This window comes from Gouania willdenowi, chromosome 17 (genome assembly GCF_900634775.1).
Source record: "Gouania willdenowi chromosome 17, fGouWil2.1, whole genome shotgun sequence".
In the NCBI taxonomy this organism is placed as follows: Eukaryota; Metazoa; Chordata; class Actinopteri; order Blenniiformes; family Gobiesocidae; genus Gouania; species Gouania willdenowi.
The window spans coordinates 21,690,772-21,704,958 of NC_041060.1; the positions used below are offsets into that span (position 1 = coordinate 21,690,772).

Genomic DNA, 14,187 nt, shown 5'->3' on the forward strand with positions numbered 1-14,187 from the left:
AGTTTACCTCTGTATTATGAAATGAGTGCATACAATGTAGTAATTTAAAAAATAATGAATTTTGTGTAGTTGTATATTGCAATAATATATGGTTGTCACAAAATCTCACGGCACACCGTTTGGGAACCACTGCTATAATATCTTATTACTGTTCCAATGGATTCTGAAGGAACTAATGCAAATCTAGAGCTTAGTAAGTGATAATAATTAACAGTAACATTAAAAAAACAACACAAACAAAAAAAATCTACAAGTTGTTTTTTCAACTTGAGCATAGGAAACAAACCAGACTACATACATAACCACTTTTTGCTTTAATGATTACAATCAAAAACATTTGTACAACATTTGAAACATTACAAAATGAATGAGGGGTTTATTTGGCCGACAGTGACGGCCATGAAAACAAACGGAGGAAGAAACTTGGAGGAAGTAGAAAACGAGCTGAATATCGCAGAAGAGGCCAATGCATCAGGGCAAATGTCCGCAATAATGCTTTTTAGGGCGTATGTGTGACATAATATGAAAACGCTCTTATATTATGAATTATTTAAAGAGGGAAGGGCTTGTATTCCTTTAGAGAAGCTGCATGAAGAGAAGCTAAGATACATGAATCTGCCACTATTTCATTATTAGTCATGGTTTCTGTTGTTTCAGAGATATAAACACTGCCTCTGATACATTTCTATTAATATTTTCATTTCCATCAGAAAACATGAGGATGGATTGTGGGTAATATAAGACAAGGGAACCACCACACATCCTTATTTAATCAAACACAGAAAATAGCAATAATAATAATAAAAAAAAAATAAAACCTTAGATGATAAAATATGGCGTAAATACTGATAAATAACAATTGATTCAGAGTTATAAATAGACAGTATTGGATATTTAAGACCCTGGGGTTGGAGTCAGCTGAGGTGGAGAACTGGCAGGTAGCCTTCAAGTAATGGGATATCCCAGTGCAGTGTCCTGTGTTGTTGTTGATTGGTCAGCTCTACATCAGGGCACAGGAGGTTTTTCCAGGCTGCACGCCGCCATCCATCTTCTCTGCCTCCAGGATCATCCTTCGGAAAACCTCCACAGCCGTCTAAGAACGAGTGAAAAGCTCATAAAAAACACGTTCCGCTGTCACAAACACTATTTCAGTCCTAGGAACGTCTATTTCAAGCCTACGACTCAGTATCAAACCCCAATAACTGTATGGCCTATAGGGGTGTCACGATACTATATACAGTATATATTGCAGCCTTGCATATAAACCGATACTGTAATCAATCCGATGCGATATCAGCACTAATCTAACATACTTTTATTACAGGGTTACTACAGCTTTAGTCAAATGAAATTCAAGACTTTTAAAGACTTTTTATTACCATTTGAATTTAAATTTAAAACCACCTTCACAGTTAACATGAATGGGAGAAAAATAATTTCACATCAATTACATAAGGTTAGGGTCATTTTTTCCACTGTTTAGTGGTGGCCCCCAAAGTCAACACACCAAAATACACAAAATGACAGTAAAATACATAAAATAGTAAGATAAATAAATAAATAAAACAATTCAAATCACTGCAAAAACACAAGATGACTACAAAAATAGCCAGAAATCTATAAAACAACAAAAACCATAAAGAAAAATCTTTGTGGACAGGCAATTTTTTGTTAAACTCACATTTCTCCATGTTGTTTATACATTTTTTTAAAATGTGAGACTAATTACAATCATGAAATCAAACTTATTATGTTAAAATTAAAAACTTTTGAAACAACTGATTTAAAACATTTTAAAGACAATTAAGGCCTTAATTTTAGATTCATGAATTTAATGCCTTTTATGACATTTTGCCTACTTTTTGGTGTGGAACGTTAGAAAAGGTTTGATACAGTGATTATTACTCAAACAGAAAACAATAGTCAGCAACAGCAGGTATGAGGAAAAACCTGACCCATTTATTATTAACCAATGGGTTACTTAATTTTAAACTTAAACACAAGAATATTCTACAAAATGATATAAATAACAAAAAACTAAATTAGAAGATCCAGAAAAAATTACCTCAATAAATCCAAAAAAGACAATGTATGTTTCTTTTTTTTTTGTTGATATCAAAATCCTTAATTGTCTGTTCCACATTTGTCAAACTCATCTAATTCGGCCCACGGGAGAAAATAAGAATAACAGAGAAAACATTAATTATTGTGTAAATGAAACGCTACAATATTGGAAGGTGCTCACAGTTTTCCCTGTGCTTATATCGCATGACTGCAGTCATTTTGTATGTTTAACTGTTGAAAAAACTCAAAATTCCTACAAAATCCTTCAATATTTCCTCAAATTATGACATAATATTTACCTTAATTAAATAGAAATTGGTCACAAAATCTAGAAAAATTTAAATGAAGACCCTGTTGGGACTGATATCTGTCACTTATTGCTTGGATATGGTCGGTTTCTTACATATTGTGTATTTCATATATACGTAGAAGTGCAAACTGGGGTACAATAATGTTGAAATGACTCATTTTTCTGCATAAAACCTGTAGCCCTTGAGATCAAACTGCTTTGTATTTGGCCCCTGAACTAAAATGAGTTTGACACTCGTGGTCTATCGTAAAAGGGAAAAAAAAGGCAAAAATGACTTATTATTTTTGGACACATTTCTTTAAAACAACTGAGTTTTATTCTATTGTATCATATTAAAGTCTATAATTTTCAGTAGTCTGGATAGTTGTTTGTGAAAGGATGAATACCTTTGTTAGCTGCATTAAAAAACCAAAAACCTACATCAGTCAAGCAAAGTAAGCAAGCAATCTTCATCTAATTAGAAAAAAAAACTGGCTCAATTCCTAATGGATTGAAGGACTGAGATTTCAGTTTGCTTAAGAAAATCACAAGCCTAATGAATTCAATGGTTCTGTAGAAACTCTGATAATTAGTCACATCTTAGAATCTGGTGTGTTGGCGCAGAGAGAGAGAGAGAGAGAGAGAGAGAGATTAAATTGGAAGATTGCTTCTGCACTAAAAGGCTTTTTTCAACAATAACTTTCAACAGCCTAAAGCAGATAACACACATTTAAATATATATACACGAGGGAAAAAGAAAAAAATCCTAAAAACCCTAATTAGGTGATTCACATGACAAGCCTTTTTTCTTTTATTATTAGGCGTGTTGCAGATTGATGAGACACCGTGACGGCCCGTGTAACAGAATCCCTTTCAATCACCATTGTAAACCAAACCATTAATCATCCTCACTCCCCCATGTATGTTCACATTGAATTAGATTACGACGCGGCGGCTTGGTGTCATTTGTGTGATTTAATAAACAATAAATAAATCCTCGCAAACGGCTATATGTATGTATTAGCTCAGGAGTCACAATTCCCATATTAGGCGTCACATTTATCAACATGCGTGTTCTGGTAACTTCAAAGGACTGCGAGGATTTAATAAGCTGTGAAGTGGCGTTGGCCAGCAGGCAAAGGAATAACGGCTGAGATTGATTTGAAAATCAATGTGGGTGCTGGATGAAGCATTTTTTTTACCATGATTTAAATCTTTACGCTGATTGTCTAATATGTTTATTCTTCTTGTGAGCCTCAATACTTCATTGCTGCATATTTAGTTTGCCGTTAAAATCCCTTAAGTGGCAGCGGAGTGATGGCACACCAGTAACAGACGTAGATCTGAGACGTCTCAGCACGGAGCCCCAGACTAAAACCCACATCACACTTTGCACTGCCTTGTTTAAATAAAACTCCCACTCCTTTTTCCCCCCTTTTCTCTCCCACACTGGGAATGTGTCAGGACGCTGCATGAACTGGGTGTTTAACTGTCAAGAAAAGAAGGCTTTTTCAGCCTCGGTACAGCAGAGCTCTGAAGCTATAATAGCTTATAACAGCAGCAAGGCTAGAACACAGAGACAACTGGGAACTGTTGGAGATGACGTTTACAAACCCACTCTGAAGAACAATGTTTACACTATATGTAGTTTTATTCATTAAGTCCTGCTGTTTGGTGCAACAAATACAGGTTTTAAAGGTCCTATATCATGCTTCACCCATCTCCATTTGTTCTAAGAACAACAAAAACATAGTATTGGAGGTTTATTTTTCCAAACTCGCCTGTTTTCCAGAGTTTTAGCCCTCTGAAAAATCACTTTCGGAGCAGTTCTACAAACAGGCTGTTTTGAAGCCTACTCATGCATATTCATGAGTAGGCGTGTCTGTAGACGCTGACTTCATGCCTTGGTCTTGCGAGGCAGATCAGTGATCACCAAAGTGGTTTTCTTTTTGCTGTCACACTGTTATTGCTTTCAGCCAAAAAACTGCGTCAGATCAAATCAAAGGCGATATAACAGATACTAAAAATGGAACTGCTCCCCGGGTTCTACACCGTTGCTGCCCACTGCTCCTCAGGTAGGGGTTAAATGCAGAGAAAAACATTTCGTGTATGTAGCTCACATGCCTTTAGCTCCGAGAAAGTGGGCGTGTATGTTCACTGTGGAGGCGTGGCCAGCAGCAGGCCGGAAGGGGGGGTTCAGACTTTTGTGACATCACAAAACTGACTGCTCATTTTTCAGAAGAGGGCAGAGCAGCAGCTCAGAGAGCAGGATTAGACAGGATTGCTCAGAGATGCAGGAAGGAAGCCCAATAATACTTTGGGAGTGTTTTTCATAAGGAATTAACATTGTAACAGGTTAAAAGCTCAAAAAAGTTGATTTATTATCTTATAGGACCTTTAATGGGATGCCAATTTCAGTCTATACCAGGTAAGTCAAGGTAGAGGGGAAGATACACAGACTCCGCCCACTTAGACATTGGACCATCAGTCCAGTCTTCTATCTGTCCGTCTATCCATCAATCCAACCATCCGTCCATCGATTCACCAACCCCTACATCCAACCATCAGTCAGTTCTTCTACCTACCTACCTATCTATCCATCGTTCATCCAACCATCCATCAATCCCTCCATCCAGCCATAATTCCATTATTCTACCTATCTATCTATTTAGGTATCCATCCAACCATCAGTCCAGTCTTCTATATGTCCATCCATTCATCCATCCAACCATCTATCCATTCTTCTATATGTCCATCCATCCACCAACCCCTCCATCCAACCATGAGTCCATTCTTCTATCTGTTCATCCATCCAGTCTTCTATCTGTCCGTAAATCCATCAATTCAACCATCAGTCCGTTATTCTATCTGTCCTTTCATTCATCAATCTCTCCATCAACCATCAGTCCATCCATCTATCCATCCATCATTATGGGACAATGGAGCCCATATTTGTTCTTGGTTCTTTCTAAAAGTATCCCCAGTAGGTAACAATTGCATATAGACCAGCATGCTGTGTCGTAAATACTACAGGCCTGTATACCACACTCTAATGTAGCAATCAAACAACACACGTGAAAAGGAAAAAAAAAAAAAAAAACAAGTGTAGCATTGTGCAAAAAAGTAAAATACAAGATTTGCCTAGGGATGGATGTGGCAAGTGAGACTGTGTTGACTGGAGATAATTTGTGTTTGTTGAAGTCATAGTTAAATGGAAGTGTTCCCAGATTGGAGTATTTCCTGCCCTTGGGCACTGAACAATCTACTTCTGTCACAAATCTTCTTATTGTTTGTTAAATTTCAAAAATCACTGTAATTGTTCTCAATTAAATTAGTGGATGTGTAGAGCTTGACAATGGCCCACCTGGTTTTCTTTAGCTGAGGACTCCATGAAGGCAGCATTCCAGGATTCAGCTAAGGCTTTTCCTTCTTCACAACTGATTACTCTAAAAGATCATGTATAACAAGTCAGTGAGTGGAACATAAAACATACAAATAACAAATAATGAAGCTATAAAAACCAGTTAGAAATGTAGCTGTTCCTCATACTACCTGTAGCATTGATGGGATGTTCTCAATAAGATTTACAATGGAATCAAAAATGTACACTTTTTTTTGCCAAGCTTGACTTTTGTTTGGCACATAACGTCTGTCTTCACTTGAGAACCTTCTACAGAAAAGGAACCCCGAGGGAACGCTGTGTTTAGCTTAGGTAATTACTTATAATCTTATGTCATTAAAAAGTCATGTAAACCCATACTTTAGAACAAACTCCAAAAATATTTAAAGACATACCGCTCCATGTGTAGGTCATTCTTGTTCCCGACAAGCATAATTGGAACTCTGCATTAAGAGGAAAGGAAAAACCACAAGGTTGCACAATTTATCTCCATTACACTAATTGAACAGGAAGATTTTCAAATAAAGCTGCACTTACTGAACTTTTCCCACCATGTCCAGCAGCTTTTCATGGATAACCTGTACAACCTCAAAGCTGGAAGAAAAGAAATGGACATTCTTTAATCCTCTGCGACATTTGCTATCTGTGAGGTAATAAGTAGGCTCTACCTTTTGTTAGATGTGACGGAATACACCAGAATGTAACCGTTGATGTCTATGGAGTAAGTCTGTGGGAAGATAGAGTATTCATCCTGGCAAAAAAGATGCATATATAGTTAAGATGAAATTGAGGCTATCAAAAGTGAGGTTAAACAAAAGGAATAATTGTGATCTTGTACCTGCCCTGCTGTGTCTACAAGCTGAAGATGGTAATCCTGTCCGTTTATTGTGATCATTTTAGTAAAAGCTGCAATCAAAACCATAAGAAGGTTCAGTATCAACAGTTAGCAACTGGAAAAAAAACACTAAGGCAATAAAAACCAAAGCTCGAGGCTGTAATATATGTTGCTGTATGTTTTAAGACTGCATGCCTCTCACATAAAAAGCCACCAACTCAATCCAGGATCCATTTTGGTCTCATTGAGTTCATTTGGTGCAGCACAGTCGATATCTGCCTTCACGGGGGTCACATTATCTACAGCCAGACAGCGAGAACGCACAGCCTGCAGCATGTGGCTGATGCTAACACTGACACTCCTCTTCATGTAAAGCAAAAATTATTTATAGATACAGTCTGTGCATTGAAAAAGCACAGGGCGGTATGTAAGCGAAACATGTCAGGGAAGAGAGAAAACAGCCTGCAGGTATACAGCAGACTGGAATCTCTGGAGTGTCTGGGAGGGTGTGAGTAAAAGACGCTGATGGTTTAGTCAATGGTCCCTCGTGCTACCAATTGGGTCTCAATGTGCCTTCGAAGCAAAGCTTGATTTCTCAAACTGACCAGAAATCAGAGAGAAGGGCAGGTTTCAATCAAACGCAACAGGAAAGATCCTCCAGGATAGTCCAGAGTTAGATAGCAGGTGATTACATTTGTTCAGCAGAGAGTGAAGCCTGATGGTTGACAGCACAGATGTCACACGACACGTGAACGGTTGAAATCGGGCATCCTCTAATACTGAATTCATCTTTGAATCTAGACATCAAGGTCATTGTCTTTGAAGAGATAAATGAACACAGAAACCGGTGATGGACCCTTCACTAGGGTGTCTCAATAAGTGCACACGATGAGATGGTATAGAACATGTTTTAAACTCAAGGCCTGTAGGCCAAATCCGGCCCTTTAAAGCATCCAATTTGGATAGCAGAAGAAAGTAAAATTGAAAGAAAAAAACATTAATTACTGTGTAAATGCAACTCAACAATGTTTGCAGGTGCTCACAGTTTTTCCAGTGCTTATATCGCATGATTGCAGTCATTTTTAATGTTAAACTGTTGAAAAAACTCAATTTTTTTTTTACAAAATCCTTCAATTTTCTTCAAATTATGACATAAGAATTCCATTAATTAAATAGAAATTGGCCAAAAAATCTAGGAAATTTAAAGTGAAGACCCTGTTGGGATTGATGTCTGTCACTTATTGCTTGGATATTGTTGGTTTCTTACATATTTTGTATTTTTAGTATAAAAGTGTCAACTAGGGCACAATAATGTTTAAATAACTTGTTTTCCTGCATAAAATTCATAGCCTAATGGAGATCAAACTGCTCCGTAATTTGGCCCCTGACCTAAAATTAGTTTGACGTCGCTGGTGTAGAATGGATGGATGCATTCTTAGAAACTTGGAAAACTTTTCACAAACAATCCCATTGTAGGTAGAGCCACCGATTTTCCATTTTGTGTGTTTTGGTGTGTGTGTGTGTGTGCCTGAGTGTTGGTGGTGATCGGAGGGGCCAATGGTGCAGTATGGCAGCCTTGGTTACGTCAGTCTGCCCCAGGTCAGCAGTGGCTACAACAGTAGCTTACCACCACTGTGTGTGGAATGAATGAATCATGCGATGTAAAGGGCTTTGATTTCATTTCCATTTTGTTTCTGTTTCCTCTGCTTTCCTTAATTAGATGTGATTACCAGATGAAAAACTTCCAGAAAGCACACCAAACATGCTTTAGAGTTACCAATTATTCATTCTATATTTTTGTTACAAATGTGCAAAGGGAATGTCACGCTGAAATCTCGCAAGATTATGTAGCACGAGATTTGACATGTCCACCCATTTGCTACGCTTGCTAGACATTCAGCCACCTGTTATACAGGGTGGAATAAAATCTACATGCTCGATATTGTCCCAAAACATGTAGATCAAGTGTGTCAAACACTAATATTTCCATTTAAAGAAGTGAAGTCCATCATTTCAATATAGTTTGTGTCGTGAGATTTTGTGTGAGACTTACAAATTTCTTTGCTACACATTTGAGCTATGAATAGATATAAATTACAGGTATGAACAACGACCCATTCATGGTATCAGTTAATGGTTAAACCACTATGACCACACCTGATTTTCAAGAACAAACCTGTAATAGCACTGTGATTTAGATCCTAAATCTTTATAAACCAGAAATGAAATGTAGATTTCAAAATCTTCAATTTTAGAATTACTCTCAATGAATTTCAAAATGATTTCCATCCATCAGATGTATTTGATAGAGAAACAGGGTGACTTATATATTATTAAATGAGAAAACGCCATCCATTCTCACTCATTAGTTTCATTGATCATTTCACTTGTTAGTATTCAAGCAGTCACGTTAAAAAACAGTCAAAGAGAAAAATCTAAGAGGAACTCCAAAGAGATATTGATGATACAAACCCTATTGAACCCTTAAACAACAAGCTGGTATCACAGGACCAGTGAATGGATATGGTCTCCATGGCAACTGATCAACGTGACGACAGTGCGCCGGTTTGTGTGTGGAATAGTGCCATAGCTCAAGAAAGAGTAAAGCTTTAAGTTTAATGGTGGTTTACTGCAGTTCAGATTAAAGCACTCAACTGTTATATGTAAAGCTTAGCCAGGCCAATAAAACTGAATCAATCAGTGTCATATTATTAGATGAAATATTGTAAAAAAAAATATACAGGAAATAGGATATATACAAATACATACATGCAAAACTACACAGAAAGTCCATCCCTAGGATTTGAACCTAGAGCTTTCGTAGTAAGATGCAAAATGTATAACCACAAATCCACCTCCCAAATGTATTTTATTCTATTTTGAAAATCCAAAAACTTCCAAGGAACAGGAAAAGACTATCCACACAACAAATGTTGTGTGGATAGTCTTTAGTTAATCTAATTGCATCTTTTTATTCATTGTTGATTTATTGACGTTTAATCAATAAATATGACCAGGCCTTCCTCATTCCTGCCCAGTCACTGTGGAAAACCCCACCCTGTTGTATGCCAGCACCTCTCCCCGAAAATGAACCACAGATATAACCTTTGAGTTAACAATTAAAACACCTTCTAACAAATGTTTTAATCAGGCTTTACTGATGTTTTTTTTGATATCATTCATCAACATTTGACATGACCATTGAGGCCTCACAGTGAATGGGAATCGAAATGGTGGAGCTGTAAAGGCGTGAGACTGAAATACTTACTGTTTTCTATTGTCGGGTCATAGGAGTCAACAAACTGGCCCTCCACAAACTGAATGGTCAAGGACGATTTTCCTGAAAAGCACAAGATATGGTTAGAAAGCAAAGGACCAAAATAGAAGACACCACAGACATGGTTCTATAATGAACATGTGAACAAAGGATACATAGTGCAAGTCTGATTGTATGCCATTAAAAAAAACTTAGGAAGAAGTAAATTAAAACAGATTGAAATAGTGTTTTCGCAGGACTGAAATGTTAATATATAGCACTGGCTCTTTCACATGCCATTAAATGTAATGAACCTTTGCTGGTCTACTGTGTAAATTAAAGATTAGTTCAAAACTGAGGTAAACTGCATTGTTTTATCCCATAGATTCTGATCGGCTGACTCTCTCTACCCTCCATTGTTGTTGCATGTTTCTGCCCCTACAGGTCAGCAAAAAAACTGTCTGTGGACCATAAACAAATTATGGATGACTGTGGACATTTTTTTAATATTTAATATTATTATTCTTATTATTACACTGTTTCTGGTTGGGTTTTTTTTTTTCTCGCACCATCCACCAAGTAAAATTCATTGTATTGTCTAAAAACTCTAATTCACAATAAAAGTGATTCTGATTTTTAAAGTATTTTATGATGATAATGAGCATATGTTAGCGGTGTGGTTCTAGTTTCAGACTGGCATGAATTGTCAGTGTGGCAGTGGCACATTTAATTTTTTGCACTTTTATAAAGGAGAAGTTTTATTAATTTCATTGTTCATTATATTTTTTATAGTCAGTTTGAAACTCAATGTTAATATTGAATTCAATAAACATGATAACAATAGTAAATACATTTAAAAATGTATTGTATTGTATTTCAAAAAAATATATTTTCCTTAGAAAAATAGCTAAAGTTTGTGATATTATAATTGAGTTCTTTATTTTTATACAATGCAAAACAAAGAGCTGAGGAAGAGCGATACAATCCAACATGGTTTATTTAGACTATCAGCCTTGTGTCTGTATATATTATTAATTGATGTATGCAATGATGAAAATGTCAGAAACTTAAGTTTTGAAAACATAATGAAAAATGGGGGTGGGAGATATGTTCTACTTCATCTCACCCCCTTTTGAGTTGTGTATTTATGTTTATCTACAGTATTTATGTTAATACATATCATGTATAGTAGCCACACAGGCAACAAATGAAATATATATATATACATATGTACTAGGGGTGTGTATTGCCTGGCATCTCGCAATATGATTCATATCCCGATACATAGGTCATAGGGATGTAACGAGTAATCGTAAGGCAGTTAAAAATCGATTCATAGGTATAACGATTCACATCGATGCTGTGAAAATTGAATCGCAGTACTTTTTTTAACCAGCAGAGGGCACTACCCAGAAGTGTTGGCGGCGACCGAAATCTGCTAATACTTTCTTTCTGGCCGCCTTCTACTCTTAAACATATTCATAAATGATTCATTACCCCTTTAGCACCGAAAAAATATCTGTAATATTACGTGAATATCTGTAAAAGTCACGTTTTTCTATTAGCTCTGTCTGCTAGCATAGCATCTCTTCTTCACTGCAAAATATCTGCATGCCAACAGACCACTGGGTTACCAGCGCCCTCTGCTGGTTCAAACAAATATCTGACCTAAATACAGTATAATGACTGTTTTTTTTTTTGTTTTGTTTTTTTAGTCCAATTGTTAAGGCACAAAATACATTTTCAGTTGCACTATTATGCAGTTTTGTATTGTTTACTGTAGAACCAGAATTTAAATAATAAGCTCCTTCTTCATTTCTATTATTCCTTTATTTATTTCATTCAAGATTTATCTTTAGTTAAATTGCATTGTTTTAAATAGTTCATCAAGGGATTCTTTTGACAATGAAAAATAGTATAGTATTTTCCCAAAAAAATAAAGGAATATTTTTCAGTCATTTATATACAGTCCCATTTTGTAAAATAAATCGTGAGAGAATCGTATCGTGAACCCAGTATCGTGAATCGAATCGTATCGCGAGTTGAGTGAATCGTTACATCCCTAATAGGTCACGATACGATATATCCCGATATTCAAGTGTTATGCGATTATTGTGATTTTTTTTTAACATATGACTTAAAAAACAACTAATTTGTAAATGTGTACACCTTCATGAGAACGTTATGTATGAAATATATTTTATTGGCATATTTTACACTGAAAACATTGGCTTTAACATGCCATGTGCCAACAACTTAAAATAAAACAATAACATACAATCTGCCTGTGGCTGTTAAACCAACTTTGACTTTAGTGCAACATCACTTTAGTGCAATTTAACTGAGGTATATGCCTAGAACAACAAATAAATGCAGAAAGTTACAACTTTCTTTTTCGATTTTATTGAAAAAACACAAGCTGGTCAACATGCCCAGGTTTCAGCCCACTTCTTTGTGCAGTTACAATGTCTCCTGTAGTGGAAAAAACTTTCCTGGTTAAATAATGGTACATTTCTAATTGTTTTTTTTTTTTTTTAAATAAACAAAAAAAATTGATATGGATGCATTTGGAATCAATCCGAAATTCGTGCGACGTAATATTATGATATATCGCCAAATTAGTTTCACAATGTCCGTTGATCATTTTAAAACAAAAAAATATATACATTTACTCCGTAACAGTTGAGTGTAGGAATGTAAATAATTACTTGACTTTATTTAAAACGTACTTAAGTACAAGTAAAATTACTGATTTAAAAAAAAGTACCCAATAAAGTAACTCAATTACAGTAACGTGAGTACTTGAGTATATGTTTCTTGCTGTTTTAATATGTTTGGTGTTCATATTTCCCTGTAGCTCTTTGAGATGTGTTTTCATGTGTGAAGTGCAATTCAAATAAAATGTATTATTATTATTATTGTAATCCGTTACTTTCACCTCTGTCCATCAGCATATCTACAGCAGCAATGCTATGAGAAAGGTTGATAGTATTACAGTCGCTAAATAAATAAATAAATAAAAACTCGCCTATAATAAGTTGAGAAATGTCTCCCTCCTAAGATGTGATAGTGAAATTATTAAAAAAAAAAAAAAAAAAAAATTCCAATTTATACGCACTATTCTTCTTTTTCACCGGCACGTGACAGAAACTAACGCAGTTATGCGTCAATTTGTTTCCTTCATCTGCTTATGTGTTACTGGCGTATTTGTCATTATAATATAATATAATTACTATAATGATATATATATATATATATATATATATATATATATATATATATATATATATATAGTAAAGTATATAATGATATATATATATATATATATATATATATATATATATATATATATATATATATATATATATATATATATATATATATATATAGTGTGTGTGTCTGTTTTTTTTTTACACAAAATCAAACCGAGGCCTTGTGCGCCTCACCTGGTGGTGATCATTCCCACTACAACCTCCTTCTATACACTGTAAGTCCATTATAGGAGGCGTCAACGATGCTCGTAATGTGGATCAAATCACCAATGAAAACCAGCGCCATAGTCTCCTCTGATTAGGCCACATTTGATAATGGTTCTGGACTCACCTACGGATCGGTACCCGAGGATGGCGATTTTTCGCGATTTGGGCTGCGGCATGTTTGGCTCTGGTTATCGCATCTAGTCCTCGGGTTCCACCGCAACCTCCGACAGGACTGGCATCCAAATTAAGGAGGAGCTCAAACTCCTCATGCAGCCTCCAGGCGACCGCAGGAAACCCGTCCTTTCTGCGGTGTTTTCTGAAGGAATAACGCGTCTAAATGCTTCTCAAAATAATGATTTTAGGTCAAGTGAAAAAAGCATGGAGTAGCTGAGCATCCAGAAGAACTGCGTCACTCCCCTTTGCATTGTAATGAATTAGTAATTACCATTGCGTCGTGATTGGCTTAACGCAGAGAAAAGGCGGGTATCAGGAATTTGCTTGAGAATTTGATTGGATTAGAACGCTGCTCTTCAAAGAGCGGGACCGACTGTGTGTGTTTTAATTGGCCAGAGCGCGCTGAGAGAAGCGCTGATTGGTTGGCTGTTCAATCAATCATATATTCGGTCACGGTGAAATGCCGTCAGTGATGGAGACGCCATCACTATACAAAAAATGGACCTTTTGTTTCAATTCTGCGTCCATTCGTGTCTGTTATGACAAAACGCGAATACACGAGGAAGAAATCACTTCTTTTTTTTGACATAGTGGTTCCAGAAAATGAAAAGAAAAAAGGGTGGTTTAAACTAGGAAAGACACGACAGGACAACGTCACATTTGGATAAATGAAAGGAGATAACGCCCTCT

General features: G+C 36.1%; 1 protein-coding gene across 1 annotated transcript; it reads right to left on the reverse strand.

The window, feature by feature from the left end:
• Positions 1-295: 295 nt before the first annotated feature.
• rheb (Ras homolog, mTORC1 binding) lies at positions 296-13,740 on the reverse strand. The gene is made up of 8 exons (XM_028472023.1): positions 13,448-13,740; positions 9,857-9,928; positions 6,592-6,659; positions 6,422-6,504; positions 6,291-6,347; positions 6,149-6,196; positions 5,718-5,799; positions 296-1,093 (listed from the first exon to the last, which is right to left on the reverse strand). The coding sequence occupies exons 1-8, from the start codon at positions 13,497-13,499 to the stop codon at positions 1,001-1,003; spliced, it is 555 nt and encodes a 184-aa protein (XP_028327824.1). The 5' UTR covers positions 13,500-13,740; the 3' UTR covers positions 296-1,000.
• Positions 13,741-14,187: the final 447 nt, after the last annotated feature.